This window comes from Fusarium redolens (genome assembly GCF_020744475.1).
Source record: "Fusarium redolens strain MPI-CAGE-AT-0023 chromosome Unknown BKA55scaffold_8, whole genome shotgun sequence".
NCBI classification, from domain to species: domain Eukaryota; kingdom Fungi; phylum Ascomycota; class Sordariomycetes; order Hypocreales; family Nectriaceae; genus Fusarium; species Fusarium redolens.
In genome coordinates, this window is record NW_025763671.1 from 1,530,630 (window position 1) to 1,544,055 (window position 13,426).

Below are 13,426 nucleotides of genomic sequence, written 5' to 3' on the forward strand. Positions count from 1 at the left end.
ATCATTTGAACATGTTAAATACAAGTTCTGAAGGCAGGTAAGGCGCATTGACCGCGTCATCTGCATCTGTGTTCTTTCCTCTCCAGCCCAAGCCGCCTGTTCGTGATGGGCGGGCTCCTGCCCAAGACGCAAGACAGTGACCTCAGAGGCCCCCAACAAGGTCCTCAGAATGAAGCGGTTGTGGCAGAAAAAGAAGGAACCCAGTCAAAGTGCTTCCTCATGACAGAATACCAGTCTTTTAAGATTCTCCCCCATCTCTTCTCCTCTCTTCTCCTGTTCATCTTCCTTCATACACATCTGCATCTCCTCAGTTCTCACAAATCCTTCAATTTGCTGCCTCAAATCACTCATTCAATCTCAAAAGCTTACAAACCACCACCAGCACTACATTCCCGAACCAAACTCTCCATTCAAAAACATGATCTCTGTCAAGTTGGCGGCCATTGGTGCCCTTCTGGCAACTGCCCAAGCCCAGATTCGTCACCCCAATGAGGACCTCATTCTTGCCGATTGTGGCATTGGCAACAACAAAGCCCACCCTGGATGGTCTACTTCTCGCCAGGTGAACTGGTACCAGGACATTCAGTGGCCTGACGACGTCTCTAAGTTTCCTCCTCCACCCGACCTGGAGGTGGAAGTTCCGTACGCAGATGGAACTTACCCCTGGAATCCCAAGGGAACCACTGTCAAACTGTCTAACGGTGTCGTCTGGACAGCCTACATCAACCCCAGGATTGCTGACGGTCAACCAGCCGGGTCTGCCGTCACCACCAAGGAGGGTGGTCAAGAACTCACCTGCTATGCCTACCGTGGTCGCCCTGTCAGTGCAGCCATCAACACGACTGTCAACGCTGATGCAGTCTGCTTGACCGCCTTTGTCTGCAACCGTGATAACAGCGCCCCCCCTCGTCCCAGCGGCATGGAAAATCCAACTTCTACCCTGGAAACATCTTCTGCCCCCCCTGCCACGACTACATTTGTCTCGCAGCCGCCAGCGACACCTACTCCCACAGGTGGTGAACCAAACCCTCCAGCTGACCCCAATGCTGGCAAGCTGTTTGTGTCTATTCTCCTCAGCCCTCGTTTCATCAACTGGCCTAACACTTGGCAAGCCTTCATCGAGAAGTTTTCCTGGGATCGGGACTCTGGAAAGTGCGTTGGTGAGCCGGTGAAAGGGGATGGGTACACCATTAACATTGACTGTGCTGGCATCCAGATTGATTCTGACTCTCATCTGACGCTTATCATGATCAAAGCTCTCCATGACCTTGGCATGAACAGCACTTTCTTCAACCAGAACCCAACCGTGCCAGGAAAGCGCAACTCCACAGCAGATCATTGGGTAGTCATGCCTGAGTCTTTTAGTCTCCAGGCTATTGATGTTTCTCATCAGAAGACCATCGGCTATCTCGCATACAACACCACATACGACAACTTCCTCACTGGTCCATGCTCATCTTGCCAATCTGAGCGATTCAACAAGGAGTTCTTTGATCCGGTTCTGGAAGCCGTCAAGGGTACTTACCCTCTCTACAACAGCTACAACATTCAGGCTCAGTGCAGTCCCTGGATGGCATGCTGGTAAAATGGGACTGGAGTATCTTTTATCTGTATTCAGTGTGTAGTGAGTTTTACGGCGTATGGTGGTCATGTGGGTTATGAGGAATGAACAAGGGGATGATCAATTTTGGCGGCTCATATGGTATTACTTCCTTCGCTTCTCGACATGTATTTCAATGAGTTTACTCTACTCTATGATGAGCCATAATTAAATCATTCACTAGTGACAAGCACAACTGAAACCTTGGTAAAGATATTTACGTGACGAACCGAATGACGCCACTTCTCAAACCAGATGAATATCTCTCCAGGAGGACTCGCCAGTGATGTGCTCTCCAAACATAGCACCATGAACATAAGCGTCACCCACAAGCTGAAAGCAGCTGTCTGAGGGGCCTGATCTTCTAAGGACCAATGGGGCTGCACAGCCAGCGACGATCATGACTTTATCCCCGGCTTTGGTCTGAAGAGGAACTAGACATAAGTAACCTCGAATGGTTCTCGCAATACGTCTGCTTGCAGCAAGATTGACACGTAATAAGGCTTCGAAGGGAGCGGATATCTTGCCCCAAGAAGCGAACTTGGCGGCCTTCTCGGATTCAGTGTCAACTCGAACACTGGGGTCGTGGCGTAAGCCAAGTTCAAACAATAAGGGGATCATATCACCAGACTTGGGTAGGGTATGGGTAGAGTCTCGAGTGTTGGCCAGGGTCCAAAGTGGCTCTAAGGCATCGAATTGGTCGTATATAGATGGGTTCTTGTGCTGATAAGCGACCAGGGCTTGGATAGTGACAAGAAGCATCCACTTAGAGAAGGACTTGGCGAGATGTGATGGTGCGGGCCTCTGGGATAAATCGCAGTCCATAATAAGAGTCCGCCAGAAAGCTTCAACTATTGGTTGGCCCGTAGGTATATAGGTTGTGCCGCAGTGAAGAAGCATCTTCATCGTATCGTTAAACTTCCCTTGAATAACGTCAGACCAGCTCTCACCGAGCTCTTCGATTGTACCAAGGTGAGGACTAAACGTTCTGATGTTTAGATGGAGGAGAGACCTGTCGATTGTAAAGTCTGCTTCTTCCCCTGCAGCGGCATTGAATGGAAGCATCCTGGTATAGTTGGGGCCAAGAACGGGGATGTGAACTGTCTCGAAAGAGGGGATCCAGGTTGGTAAGTCAGCTGGCACGGCACGGCTGGTGATACCAGCGAGGGATAGCAGATGGAGGAATTTTGTTTCTCGAAAGAAGCTGATGCCCAGATCTATAAGGATGCCATTGTTTGGAGATTCGTAGTCTACAATGACGTCGAGTCGAGGTCTTCCTTTCGCACGCTCCATGAAGTTGGCTATTCCAAGCAGGGAGTAAACACGATCCCTGGGAATAGTGGCCTTAAAGCCAATGTTACTTAGCAATAGCTCCAGGAGCAACTTCTTAGGGTGGTCTTGGCGTATCCCAACAGAATAATCAATGCTTCTCAGAACCTCTTTGTACCGACTACTCTTGTCCTGGGCCCATTGGCGAGTAACATGAAGGCCAGCAGCGTGAACGAGAGAGTAGATTAGAGGCGCGGTTTCTGTACCAGAGCCCACAGTAAACAAACCGATAAGGGCACCGGACATGTTGATCAGCCCAGCTGTGTCGCCAACCGAATCCCATGTTGTCTCGTGATGACCGATGAGAACTCTCGGATTGCGAGAGAGGGCAACTTCTTGAAGCATCCAGACTCGTCCGAACCACGGTCTTGTGTAGATATCTCGAAGAGTTAACCAGTCGTTCTCGGTAAGATTTGGAAGGCCATTCCTTTTTAGAAGCTCGGGATCATCGATGATATAAGCATCGCCGTATGACTGAACCTTTCCCCATTCTATAATCTTAGACTCAGCCCCTTTCGCAATCGTTTGGACCAGCTCGACAGCCCTAGATGTTTTATCTGTGGCTAGACCAAGCCATATTATGGTCTCGAAAGCTCCGTTGTATATGATATCCATTATTGCTACTTGAGCAGAGCGCTCGGGGAGACTTTTCTGATTGATACAGATTCCATCGACCCAGAGGTACTGGCCTGGTCTTGAGATGCATAATTGTTTGATTGCATGGTGTAAATTTGGCAATACGGGGAATGGCTTTGAATTCAAAAGAATTACATTTTGATCAAAGATTGTGCTCTTTGTAACCGGACCCCACGTGTAAGAAAGGGCGATGTATGGCGGACATTCATCGAGTTTGAATGTATGGAGAGTGAGATCAGATGACGAGTTGGATGCTGAATCTGACAGGTGAATCAAGCGTATATGCTGATTAAAAATGCTATCGTCGTATTTGAACCCGAAAAGCGCCTGAGAGATGTTGAAAAGAGCTACCGAAAGTGAGTCGTGTATATATTGTGATGTTGTTACAAGGATGCTTCGGAGACGTTGAGCGTTGATGATGAGCGCCATTATTGTGGCACCAGCAGCTAGATGAGATGGCTGGACTTGAGCGAGCGACTGAGTACTAGATCTCAGTCCGACCCTCATTTTGGCAGGGAGTCGTGATGTTGACGACTCATCTACGAAAACCTCACGGCTTTGTTCGTTGTAAGTGTCAAGATGCGAGCTGTCGAATGTGCTTAGCCGCATTTGGTGACAGGGCATTATGCCAGCCTTAAAGCCGAAAAGATCGAGTACCTTGAATAAAGATTTGGAAAGCGATGCCATTACTTCCATTTGGTTGACATAAACATATCTTGTCCTGAAATGTATGAAACAAATTGTGTTGAAATTGACGGAATTTGTAAAAGAAGCTCAGTAACAAGCCTTATATAAGGGATGTTGGACTTTCTTCACAAGTGGACTGCCTTTGTAACACGGGTCTATTCGTTTCATCGCATTGGATTGCGAAGGGCTATACAGTCGCCATCGCCCGCAACGTGAAAGCCATCTGTCTCTAAGCCGGATTGCTTTCTATGTCTAATCATCAAGCCCATCCGAGTAGTACTCAAACTGTTTTGGCACTGGTGCATCTTGTCCACCTGGTCCATCTGGATCAACATCTTCGGTCTTTGCTTTCGAACCACTTCCAACCACCGTTGGTTGTACTGTTTGCGTAGCCTGTGCAGGTGCCGATAACAAATGTCCTCTCAACAACTTGGTCATCTCCCTCGCCCATTCCCACGGCCGTTCTTTTCCTCCCGGCAAACTGTTGAAGTATTCCCAGCCCATGATGCCTCCAAATGATCCATACCGCCCCCGTAACGTCGTGAGTACCATGTTGAGAGGGTTCATCGGCACATAGCCGCTTCCGTTCTCAGGATTGGTGACAAGTCCGATGACGATCTTCTCTGGTGGCCAGCCCTTGCGGACCATGAGATCGTACATTAGGGGATTACTGCAATCTCCCCAGCCGCAGTAGAATTGTGTGTTGTACCAGGCGATATCACGACCGCGCATGACTTCGAGAGCTTCGTAGTCAAACCCGCTGAGATTCTTGGTGAAGTCAAGAAGGGACATGGCGACTGGTGCAAGGGTGATGATGAAAGTTGGCCCGAAATCGCTGCGTAGACGGTCTATCAACCGCACAATTCCTCCCAGGGTCATTTCCTCTTCAACATCCAGATCCAGGCCGTCCAAACCACGCTCTCGAATCATGTCTTTTACAGGACCGTAGTACCGATCAAACATCTCTTGGTCAGCATCCAGGCGTGCATAGCTGCCCTTACAAGCACCACCCAGCATGCCCATCACCTTCACGCCCGAGGCTTGCAGCACACGTAGTTCAGCCCACATAGTCTGGAAAATGGGATGAGATGGGTGATAATCATTGAGCGTGATCTTTTGAGGATCGTCGTTGATGTGAATGGCGGCGACAATGACGTGGGTTATGGCGATGCCAGGTTGTGTGATGAGGGAGAGGGGCGAGATGAGATTTCCAGAGGAGTCATGATGAGTTTGATAATATGTGATCAACCGCGGTAAAGGGTTGGCGGAAGGGGGAAGAGGAGGCATCGTGTATTTGTTAGGTGAGGTTGTTGATGATGAGGATGAGCTGGCAACCTTGGAGCTTGTTGAAGCTATAAGCAGCCCCTGGAGCTTAGGTGGAGCTCCGCCGCTGAAGGTTTCGGTTCCAGCGGGTAGACAGCCACTAAACTTACAGCTGCAGGGTCCTTCATGTCTAGATCAGATTGGATTTCTATTCAACAACTTGATTAAGATTACTGCCTTTAGACTAACTGACAATGGGTATCTCTTTTCTTATACTAAAAGTCCTGAACTCGAGTTTGTTCCTTTTCCAAATCCTGCACCCTGACCTTTTTGCCAACACATCTTCCAGGATGCCAGATAGCAAAGAGCAAGACAGCCAATGCCACAGGAGCAAACTCCAGACAAGCAAAGAAGATCTCGTTCGAATACAAATGTCCTCCAAGGCCTTCAGCTGTCTCTGCTAGGCGGAAGCAGGTTCGAAGATATATCATGATAGTAGCCACTCCGAAAGCAACGCAGAACAAGCTGAGCTTCTTGCCGCGCGAACTAACCTCCCTTCGAGCGCGGAAAAGGAATGAAGCCGTGAGGATAACGAACACACCGAGGGAGAAAACCTGGTATGCCAAACCTCCGAGAAGAATGTTATTGGCGTCAGTTGGATCATCACGGTTCGACTGTCTCACGCCAATGAGAGCAGCACCAGTGATTTGCACAACCGTAGCAATAACATCAGAAGTGATAAAAAACCAAAGAATGAACTTTGGTGGCAAGAATGAATATCGTCTTCCAAGTCGTGGAATCAGTGCGGAGAGGATAGTGTACACGCCCGCGGCGAGAAACACAGGCGCTGTGACGATGAAGAAGTAGTTGAGGATAAAGTACAGCAGATGGTACGGATCCTTCTTGGCTGAGAGTGAGCGAGCAACATAGCCCACAATCTCAAAGAGAAGACCAATTGGGAATGTGATAAAGTACCAGCTGCGATAGCGGATTGTTTGAACGAGGTGGACGACGAGGAAGAGGGCGAACCACGCTGCTGCAAAGACGGCGAGAGAAAATGCGGGAGTGTAACCGTAAATGATTACAGGCGTATCCCACTCGCCATTAGGGTTGGGGAAGTTTGGGTCGACATAGCCATTAATTGGGCGTTCTCCTAAGTCTTGTTAATATCTATCATATGTCCAGTGCAATTGTAAACATACCAGAGCTGCTCATGACGAAGACGAGTGAAAAGTCAAAGCTAATACTTGATAATCACGAAATATTCAGATGTAACACAACGATCTTCAGCGGTTAACGTTGAATCTTTAAATCCTACGGCAGGACCCTTCACATTCAGCTTTGATATAAGCTTCTTTAGTCTATGGAGAGACGAGCGCCAAACCCCTGGTCCTGGCGCAAAGTCATGAATCATCATTTCGTAGCTATTCCCCAGAATGGAAATAGTGACCCTGGACCATGCACCCGTCAAAATCCCCAAGGGTCTCAATAATCGTTTACATTTGGCGAAAAACGGTCCCTGACGATTTGGTTTCCTTTTTGAGAAAGGGGACTTGTCTAGAAGACTCTACAATGTGGGAATGAAAGGCGCATGTCTTGGACAGTGACATTCATAGTCATAGGTAAACCCACTTGACAGAAACGAGATGACGTTTTGTGAATAAACAGACAGTACAGAGTAGTTATAGAAGATTGCTCGAAGTTCTTGTATGCTTGGGGGAAAGAAATAAACTCCATGGTCTGGTCAGATGAATTATTCCATAAAGATTAAGCATCTTGTGATGTAGAAGGGTCCTCCAGATCGGTCGAACCTCAAGGGAACTTCACATGAAAGGCCTAGTAGTCTTCTGCACAGACACTAAGAAATTAATCAACCGTTGTCAATTTCTTGGCATTGTCATTGACATTAGACCATAGCTGTCAAAGGCTGGGCTACTTAAGCGACCGTTGCCGAAAAGGCGAATCAGAAGCATTCCTTTAGATGACAACCTCGACTTTGAAGATGCTGAACAATGCTTTCTAATTGTGGGTTGAAGACCCTCTATCAACCGAGATCCGAGTTGAGTCTAATCTTCCCTGTATCTATCCCGAATACTACGCCAGTCTATGAACCTTTGACCAAATCATCACCCATGACCTCCTCGAAAATACCCTCTCTAACCTTCTGCAACTCCGTCCGGGCTTCATCCATCTCTTCACCCTTCCTCTCGAGCTCTTTACTCAAGTAATACTTCCTCTCTTTTGCCTTGCTCAAACAGTTGTTCAGAGCTGCTGTGCATCGCGCTACCTCCTGTCGACCACCAGTGATGTCTACCTTTCCCCAGACATCGCCCAGGTTAGAGGTGACCTCCATAGTGCGGGGATTGGCCTCGGGTGGCAGCTCAATCACATCCGCACCGAGCTGTACTAGCTGATCAACAGTTATCTTGCTCTGTTGAACGAGTTCCCTGCCCTTGTTCAGAGCTCGAAGATGATTCATGTCTCCTGATTGTAGAGCCCTGTCAACCTGTTGCAGTCCAGCTGTCATTGTCGCTGTCGCCTGCTCGAGCAGATCTAGTGCTTTTTGATGCAGTTCGAGGGCCGTCTTTGTAGCGACATAAGCAGCTAGTGCATTATTACTCTGCTGTTCCTTTGCGTCCTCTTCGGGAAAATCTGGCGTTGGGCCTGAAAAGATATCATCATAGATATCGTCAAGCTGCTTCTGAAGATCAAGGTAACCCTGCATGCTCTGGTCAAGGTCATTCTTTTTCCGAAGCTCTTCATCCAGTTTAGCCTTGACGCTCGAATTGCGTTCTGATGCCGAATGTGCCTGTTGAAGTGTGTTGTGGTAATTTTGCTCTTCCCTCTGAGCCTGACCTGTAAATGAGTTCTCTTTACCACTGGCTTTGTAAAGAAACTTCATTACATGGCCATCGCGGTATTTCTTATGTGACTCAAGGTCAGCTAAACGCTTGCGATCTAATCCATCGAGTTCTCGGTTAGAGTCTGATAATTGTGACTCAAGGTCTGAGACGATCTTTTGTTGTAGAGCAAGATCAGAGCGAATATGTTTCGTTTGCTCTAGCAGGCCTAATAACTCTGCTGTCCTTGGGAAGGCCGTTCTTATCGCGTCTTTGATATCCGGCATTTGGCTGTGAGAGTTGAATGGAGGTGGTGGGTTGGGTTCCATGACTGTAGCCATGATTGAGTTGGAGAAGAGTTCTTGAAACGTGAATGCACTTTCAGGCAGAGACTCATCAGATGACAATGAAATCAGATGATGCCTGACTGAACCAGCAAGGCATTTATAGCGGCAGAGAAAAAAATTCACTTGAAATAGAACAACTTGAAAGGGTAAGAATTTGCTTCAACTTAAGTTACTCAAATGTTTTGCTTCATACAAGATACAATAAACGCTTCAAGCGGAGGAAATAAGCCTTCATAAACCGCGCAGAATAAGGCAAGACATGAATCGAGCGCTGCAGGAGGATTCACTATCATGGCCCAAAATATATGCAATAAAGAGGCAGAACTGTGAAACCTGTTCGCCTCAAATTATTACTGCAGCCAATCATATTGCATCTTCTTGAAAAAACGACAAGCAAGAGGATTTTCGCGTGGCCTTATGCAGCAGGTAAGCCAGCGATCAAAACCTGGGATTATTCCATGCAGCTCTCTCACCTGCGGCATGACATCAGTGTACAATTATCGGGCGATTTAGGATGAACCAGGGTGTTGCATTCATGCCAAGCTACACGGCTCTGAGGAGTTTTTCCGGGTGACAACCTCGAATCTCCGAAACTACAGTAGACTACTATTTTGTTCCTCTTTCAATGCAGTCATGATAATCTCCATTATCGGGGTATAATGCGCCGCAATATCGGCTCTCGGATGAAACTGGAGAGTTGGCTTGGCGCAGGTCGGTCTGGGGGACATTCCGAGCCCTTGTGTCCTCCTCACTCTCCTTCTCTATCATTCATAAAGCGACCGTAGTCCTAGCGGGGATCTCTTCTCGGGCGAATTTATTTCGCTGGACTCGGATCTCCTTGGTGCTGGACAGGAGCCGATAGTGGTGCTGATGATAGGAGTCTCAAACTGGCCAGACCGGGTTGAAGATGTGGTTGGATAAAGAATACTTTGTGATCGTAATGTTGGACGCTATGTGAAATAAATGTTGTTCTCGCGGAACGCCAAAAGAAGTCGTAAGAAGTCGTTCTCATCACACTTGGCTGATCGTGCTTCAGAGAGTTCAGTCTTGTCAAGGACATGCTCGATCTTGCTCCGGATGAAGCTCTTGAGAGTCGCCTTGCTAACGGGAATTCCGCATACAGACTGGTGAGCGTCTATTGTATCTTCGCTGTCACGAAAGAACTGCAAGTCTTGCTCGCTGACTTTTTCAGGGTCCATAGCCGCCCAAGTGATCCAGTTTCGCTGGCAGAGCTCCTCCGAATCAATAAAGCTCGCTCTTAAAGTCTTGTTCTTCCTCGAGAAACAGATACGTAACATGCCGTCCAGCTCCTGTATGTTGGCGGCGGGCGTTTCTGGTCGCGGCTCCAGTCTCACTACAACGGATTCGACTTCGGGTGGCGGCGAGAAGTTGTTCTTGCCTACCTTGGCGATCAAGGCGACTTTGGAGGTGAATTGTGTGTTGACTGAAAGGCGAGAGTATAAGGAATCACCTGGCCGAGCGCATAACCGCAGTCCAAATTCTCGTTGGACCATAAGAATGCTGACGCGTGGAGGCCGAGGCAGAGAGATGAGCTTGGAGATGATGATGGACGAAATCTGGTACGGGGTATTGCTGATGCAAACGTCGAAGGGTGGGAGTGCTTCTGGGAGATCCAATTTGGCGAAATCGCCCATAATTATTTCCAACTTTTGCTGCTCGGGTTTGCCTTGGACTCTTTTCGTCAACTCGGCTCCCATGCGTATGTCGAGCTCCACGGCCTTGACCGCTTTGGCTTGTTCTAGTATACGCGTGGTGAGGACGCCGGTTCCAGGACCGATCTCAAGGACGGTGTCGGTGGGTTTGAGGTTTGCCTTTGCGACAATCATATCGGCGATGCCAGGGTTCTTCAAGATGTGCTGGCCAATATTCGTGTTGTATTTGAAGATGGACTTGCGAGCTTCAGGCTTATCGTAGGGCCCCTTACGGGGACCACCGCGCCTGCTATCCGACGATTTCGGCATTGCGTTCTTGACTATGAGTGAGACGGCAGGGTTTTCCTCTTATTTTTTTTTTTTGGTGGTGTACTGAAGCATCTCGTAGTGTGGGGCACCCCGCGATGATCTTTTTGGTGGGGCTGTGGCATCCGGAATAACTACAACTCCGTATACCCGGGTTTATGAGGCAGGCGTATGTAGAATGATTATCAATATCTCTCTAATAATACCTTGGCTATATCGAAAATACACAGCATTCTTAGAGAGTACTTGGTTTAAACCTTGAACTGTAATCTAGGTACATAGACAAGGACCTAAAGTCTGGCTCTAACTACCTATCTCGTATCACTTTATGGTTGGAGAGGAAAACTCAGGCACGAACTCGGTGCTAGAGCATAGTTCTTATCACTGAGATTGAACGCAATCCACATCTTGGTTTGTTTGGTCAACCGCCATAAACAATAAAAAGAACGACAAGTGATCGACAATGGCCTTCCAAGGTTGTAAAACTGATGCTCGTTGGTTGGTCTTTGAGTCAAGATGCCTGTGACGACTTTTCCGTGATTTGCCGACCCTTTGCCGTTAACGGAGCTTCCCTGCTTTGGTAGCTCCATCTTCAAACCTATAGTGCAACTTGTAGTATGAGGTAGAACCTCGCATCGCCAATCATTTCTCAAAGCAAATGGCTTCACCGAGAGCCCGTCTGCCTCGTGCAGGCAAGCTCGGGGTTTTGACACCGAGATCAAAGCCTCATGGTCTCTCAATATGCCCATTCTGCTGCATTACATCACGGCCGCGAATACGACCCCGTCGCGCTATCCTCGGAAAACGATTCTATACAGTGTCGACGAATCCTCGTGCCGAGCTTGAACAGCATCTTCTCGATATTCAGAAACTCGCACCGTCTTTAGTGAATCTTTCAAGATTGCAATTGGCACTACAGGGACTGCGACAAATACCGGGCCAGGAAGCTGTGAAGGTTGCGATCTTGGGACTGGCGCCTGGTTCAAAAGCGGGACAGACTGCGAAAAATGTTCTGAGGGTTTTAGTAACAGATCCGCTGCAGGATGAGCAAGAATGGGAGCGCCAATTGAAGGATCATGATCCGAAGAACCCTCTCATTGTTCGAATTCGGTCCACCGCGGAGCAGCAGAGTACTTTAACAGTCACCAAAACGAGTCTTTTGAGTGAGGTCAACGTATCCTCGGCGGAATGGAATAACCTCAACTTGGAGCTACTGTTCATGGAGACACATCTTCCCGAGTTCGCCAGAGATGAGCAAACCCGGGCTATCGAGGTCGAAGAAGCCGTTCTGGTTCCCAAGGTCGGCATTCCATCGGCGGAGGATCGAGTAACACCAGTTACTACACCTGTACACAGGGCCATTCTTGTTGGTGATGGGTTTGAAGGAGCTGTCAATGTCACATCGGTACCAATTGCTAAGGAGGAGGAGTCTGTGCTAAAAGTGGTTGATCTGAGAGGTGTTGACTCAACGCAGCTCGATGCACCGTTTGCGCTTGTTGATACAACACTTGCCGAGAGGGGAGTGTCACTCTTTCGTCAGAGCTCTAGCAATGCCATCGAGTATGAGCGGCTTTGGTTCAACAGTAACTTTCCTGCCTTGACGACATGGCTCAAGTCAGGAATCAGCTCTTCCGATGGCACCACGAAACCTGCAGTGCGAGGGCTCATTACTTCTTTGTTGAACAATATTTTGGCAAGATGCGAGGAGGAAAACCGTCGCGAAGTCAGGGAGACTTACCAGGCTACTCCTACCCTTAACGGTCAGGAGCCAGACCTCTCCCCTGTTCTGATTCAAGCAGCAGGCGCATGGTCACAGCAAGCTCATGCAGAGTTACAAGACGAGCTTGACTTGGCGTTCACAGGCCGAAGATGGCGAAAGTTAGGATGGTGGCAACTATTCTGGAGGGTTGATGACGTTGCCATGCTCACAAACGATATGCTCAACCAGCGATTCTTACCAACGGCAGAGCGAGAGCTTGTCTACCTAGCTGGAAAGATCGCCCAGGCTGCAAATGCTGACCAGCAATATCCTCAACCACACTCTGTGAACGATAACGACACAAAGCTCGAGCTGAAGCGACTTGGTCCAGGAGAGCTTGAACCACTGGTACCAGTGAACAATCGACCAGCACTACCAAAATGGCCTGGTCATATTGCCTTCACCCGAAGGTATCTCCAAAATGAGACTGTCCCTGCACTACAAGCTCTCGCACAACGCTTGGTTGTGCAGTCCTTAGGGACTTCTGGACTTACAACATCCCTCGCCGCTCTTCTCTATATCTCCTCCTTCTCCTCAACAGTCTATGAAGCCGGTGCTGTGGCAGCACTAGGTATAGTGTGGAGTTGCAGCCGGTTACAGAAGAAATGGGATGCAGCGCGAACATTCTGGGAAGGCGAAGTTCGAGAAGAAGGGCGCAAGGCTCTCCGAGGTGTTGAGGACAGTGTTGCAGAGGTTCTCAGCCACGAGAAGCAACAGGAAAAGCCAGTTGTAGACCATAAAGGTGATGAGATTAACGAGGTTCGCGAGTTGGTGGCCAAGGCCCATGAAGCTCTTGGACGAATAAAATAAAGGGGGAACCTGTACATTATGAAGTGAAAAGCATTGGACTTAGAAGGTGACGAGATACCAGGCGTAAGAGACGCCTTCATTTTTGTAATCTAGTCAATCTCAAAAACCCACCCTCTACTGTGAGGTCTTGCAAGCCTCACAGTGCATATCCCCCTTCTAGACTGATATCAACCTAA

The 13,426-nt window shown here is 48.5% G+C and overlaps 7 protein-coding genes across 7 annotated transcripts; 2 read left to right on the forward strand and 5 right to left on the reverse strand.

Annotated features, from left to right (window-relative positions):
* Positions 1–11: 11 nt before the first annotated feature.
* Positions 12–1,749, forward strand: BKA55DRAFT_728254 (uncharacterized protein; the record flags this gene model as incomplete). The annotated part of the gene is made up of 3 exons (XM_046201171.1): positions 12–37; positions 87–180; positions 227–1,749. The coding sequence occupies 3 exons, from the start codon at positions 12–14 to the stop codon at positions 1,583–1,585; spliced, it is 1,479 nt and encodes a 492-aa protein (XP_046049454.1). The 3' UTR covers positions 1,586–1,749.
* A 97-nt stretch (positions 1,750–1,846) lies between these two features.
* BKA55DRAFT_594287 (heterokaryon incompatibility protein-domain-containing protein) lies at positions 1,847–4,072 on the reverse strand (the record flags this gene model as incomplete). Its single annotated transcript, XM_046195651.1, has 1 exon — positions 1,847–4,072. The coding sequence occupies one exon, from the start codon at positions 4,070–4,072 to the stop codon at positions 1,847–1,849; it is 2,226 nt and encodes a 741-aa protein (XP_046049455.1).
* A 197-nt stretch (positions 4,073–4,269) lies between these two features.
* On the reverse strand, positions 4,270–5,580 carry BKA55DRAFT_675964 (glycoside hydrolase superfamily). The gene has a single exon (XM_046198081.1). The coding sequence runs from the start codon at positions 5,537–5,539 to the stop codon at positions 4,505–4,507; it is 1,035 nt and encodes a 344-aa protein (XP_046049456.1). The 5' UTR covers positions 5,540–5,580; the 3' UTR covers positions 4,270–4,504.
* A 143-nt stretch (positions 5,581–5,723) lies between these two features.
* On the reverse strand, positions 5,724–6,848 carry BKA55DRAFT_644387 (RTA1 like protein-domain-containing protein). The gene is made up of 2 exons (XM_046197184.1): positions 6,718–6,848; positions 5,724–6,668 (listed from the first exon to the last, which is right to left on the reverse strand). The coding sequence occupies exons 1-2, from the start codon at positions 6,728–6,730 to the stop codon at positions 5,791–5,793; spliced, it is 891 nt and encodes a 296-aa protein (XP_046049457.1). The 5' UTR covers positions 6,731–6,848; the 3' UTR covers positions 5,724–5,790.
* A 771-nt stretch (positions 6,849–7,619) lies between these two features.
* BKA55DRAFT_690376 (uncharacterized protein) lies at positions 7,620–8,696 on the reverse strand (the record flags this gene model as incomplete). Its single annotated transcript, XM_046199489.1, has 1 exon — positions 7,620–8,696. The coding sequence occupies one exon, from the start codon at positions 8,694–8,696 to the stop codon at positions 7,620–7,622; it is 1,077 nt and encodes a 358-aa protein (XP_046049458.1).
* A 956-nt stretch (positions 8,697–9,652) lies between these two features.
* BKA55DRAFT_511730 (S-adenosyl-L-methionine-dependent methyltransferase) lies at positions 9,653–10,684 on the reverse strand (the record flags this gene model as incomplete). Its single annotated transcript, XM_046187736.1, has 1 exon — positions 9,653–10,684. One exon carries the CDS (start codon positions 10,682–10,684, stop codon positions 9,653–9,655), a length of 1,032 nt encoding a protein of 343 aa, XP_046049459.1.
* Positions 10,685–11,339: 655 nt separating this feature from the next.
* On the forward strand, positions 11,340–13,250 carry BKA55DRAFT_512450 (uncharacterized protein; the record flags this gene model as incomplete). Its single annotated transcript, XM_046187807.1, has 1 exon — positions 11,340–13,250. One exon carries the CDS (start codon positions 11,340–11,342, stop codon positions 13,248–13,250), a length of 1,911 nt encoding a protein of 636 aa, XP_046049460.1.
* Positions 13,251–13,426: the final 176 nt, after the last annotated feature.

Bases quoted from the DNA above. Each gene is read 5' to 3' on its own strand.
- BKA55DRAFT_675964 (XM_046198081.1), bottom strand. From the start codon at position 5,539: ATGCCTCCTCTTCCCCCTTCCGCCAACCCTTTACCGCGGTTGATCACA.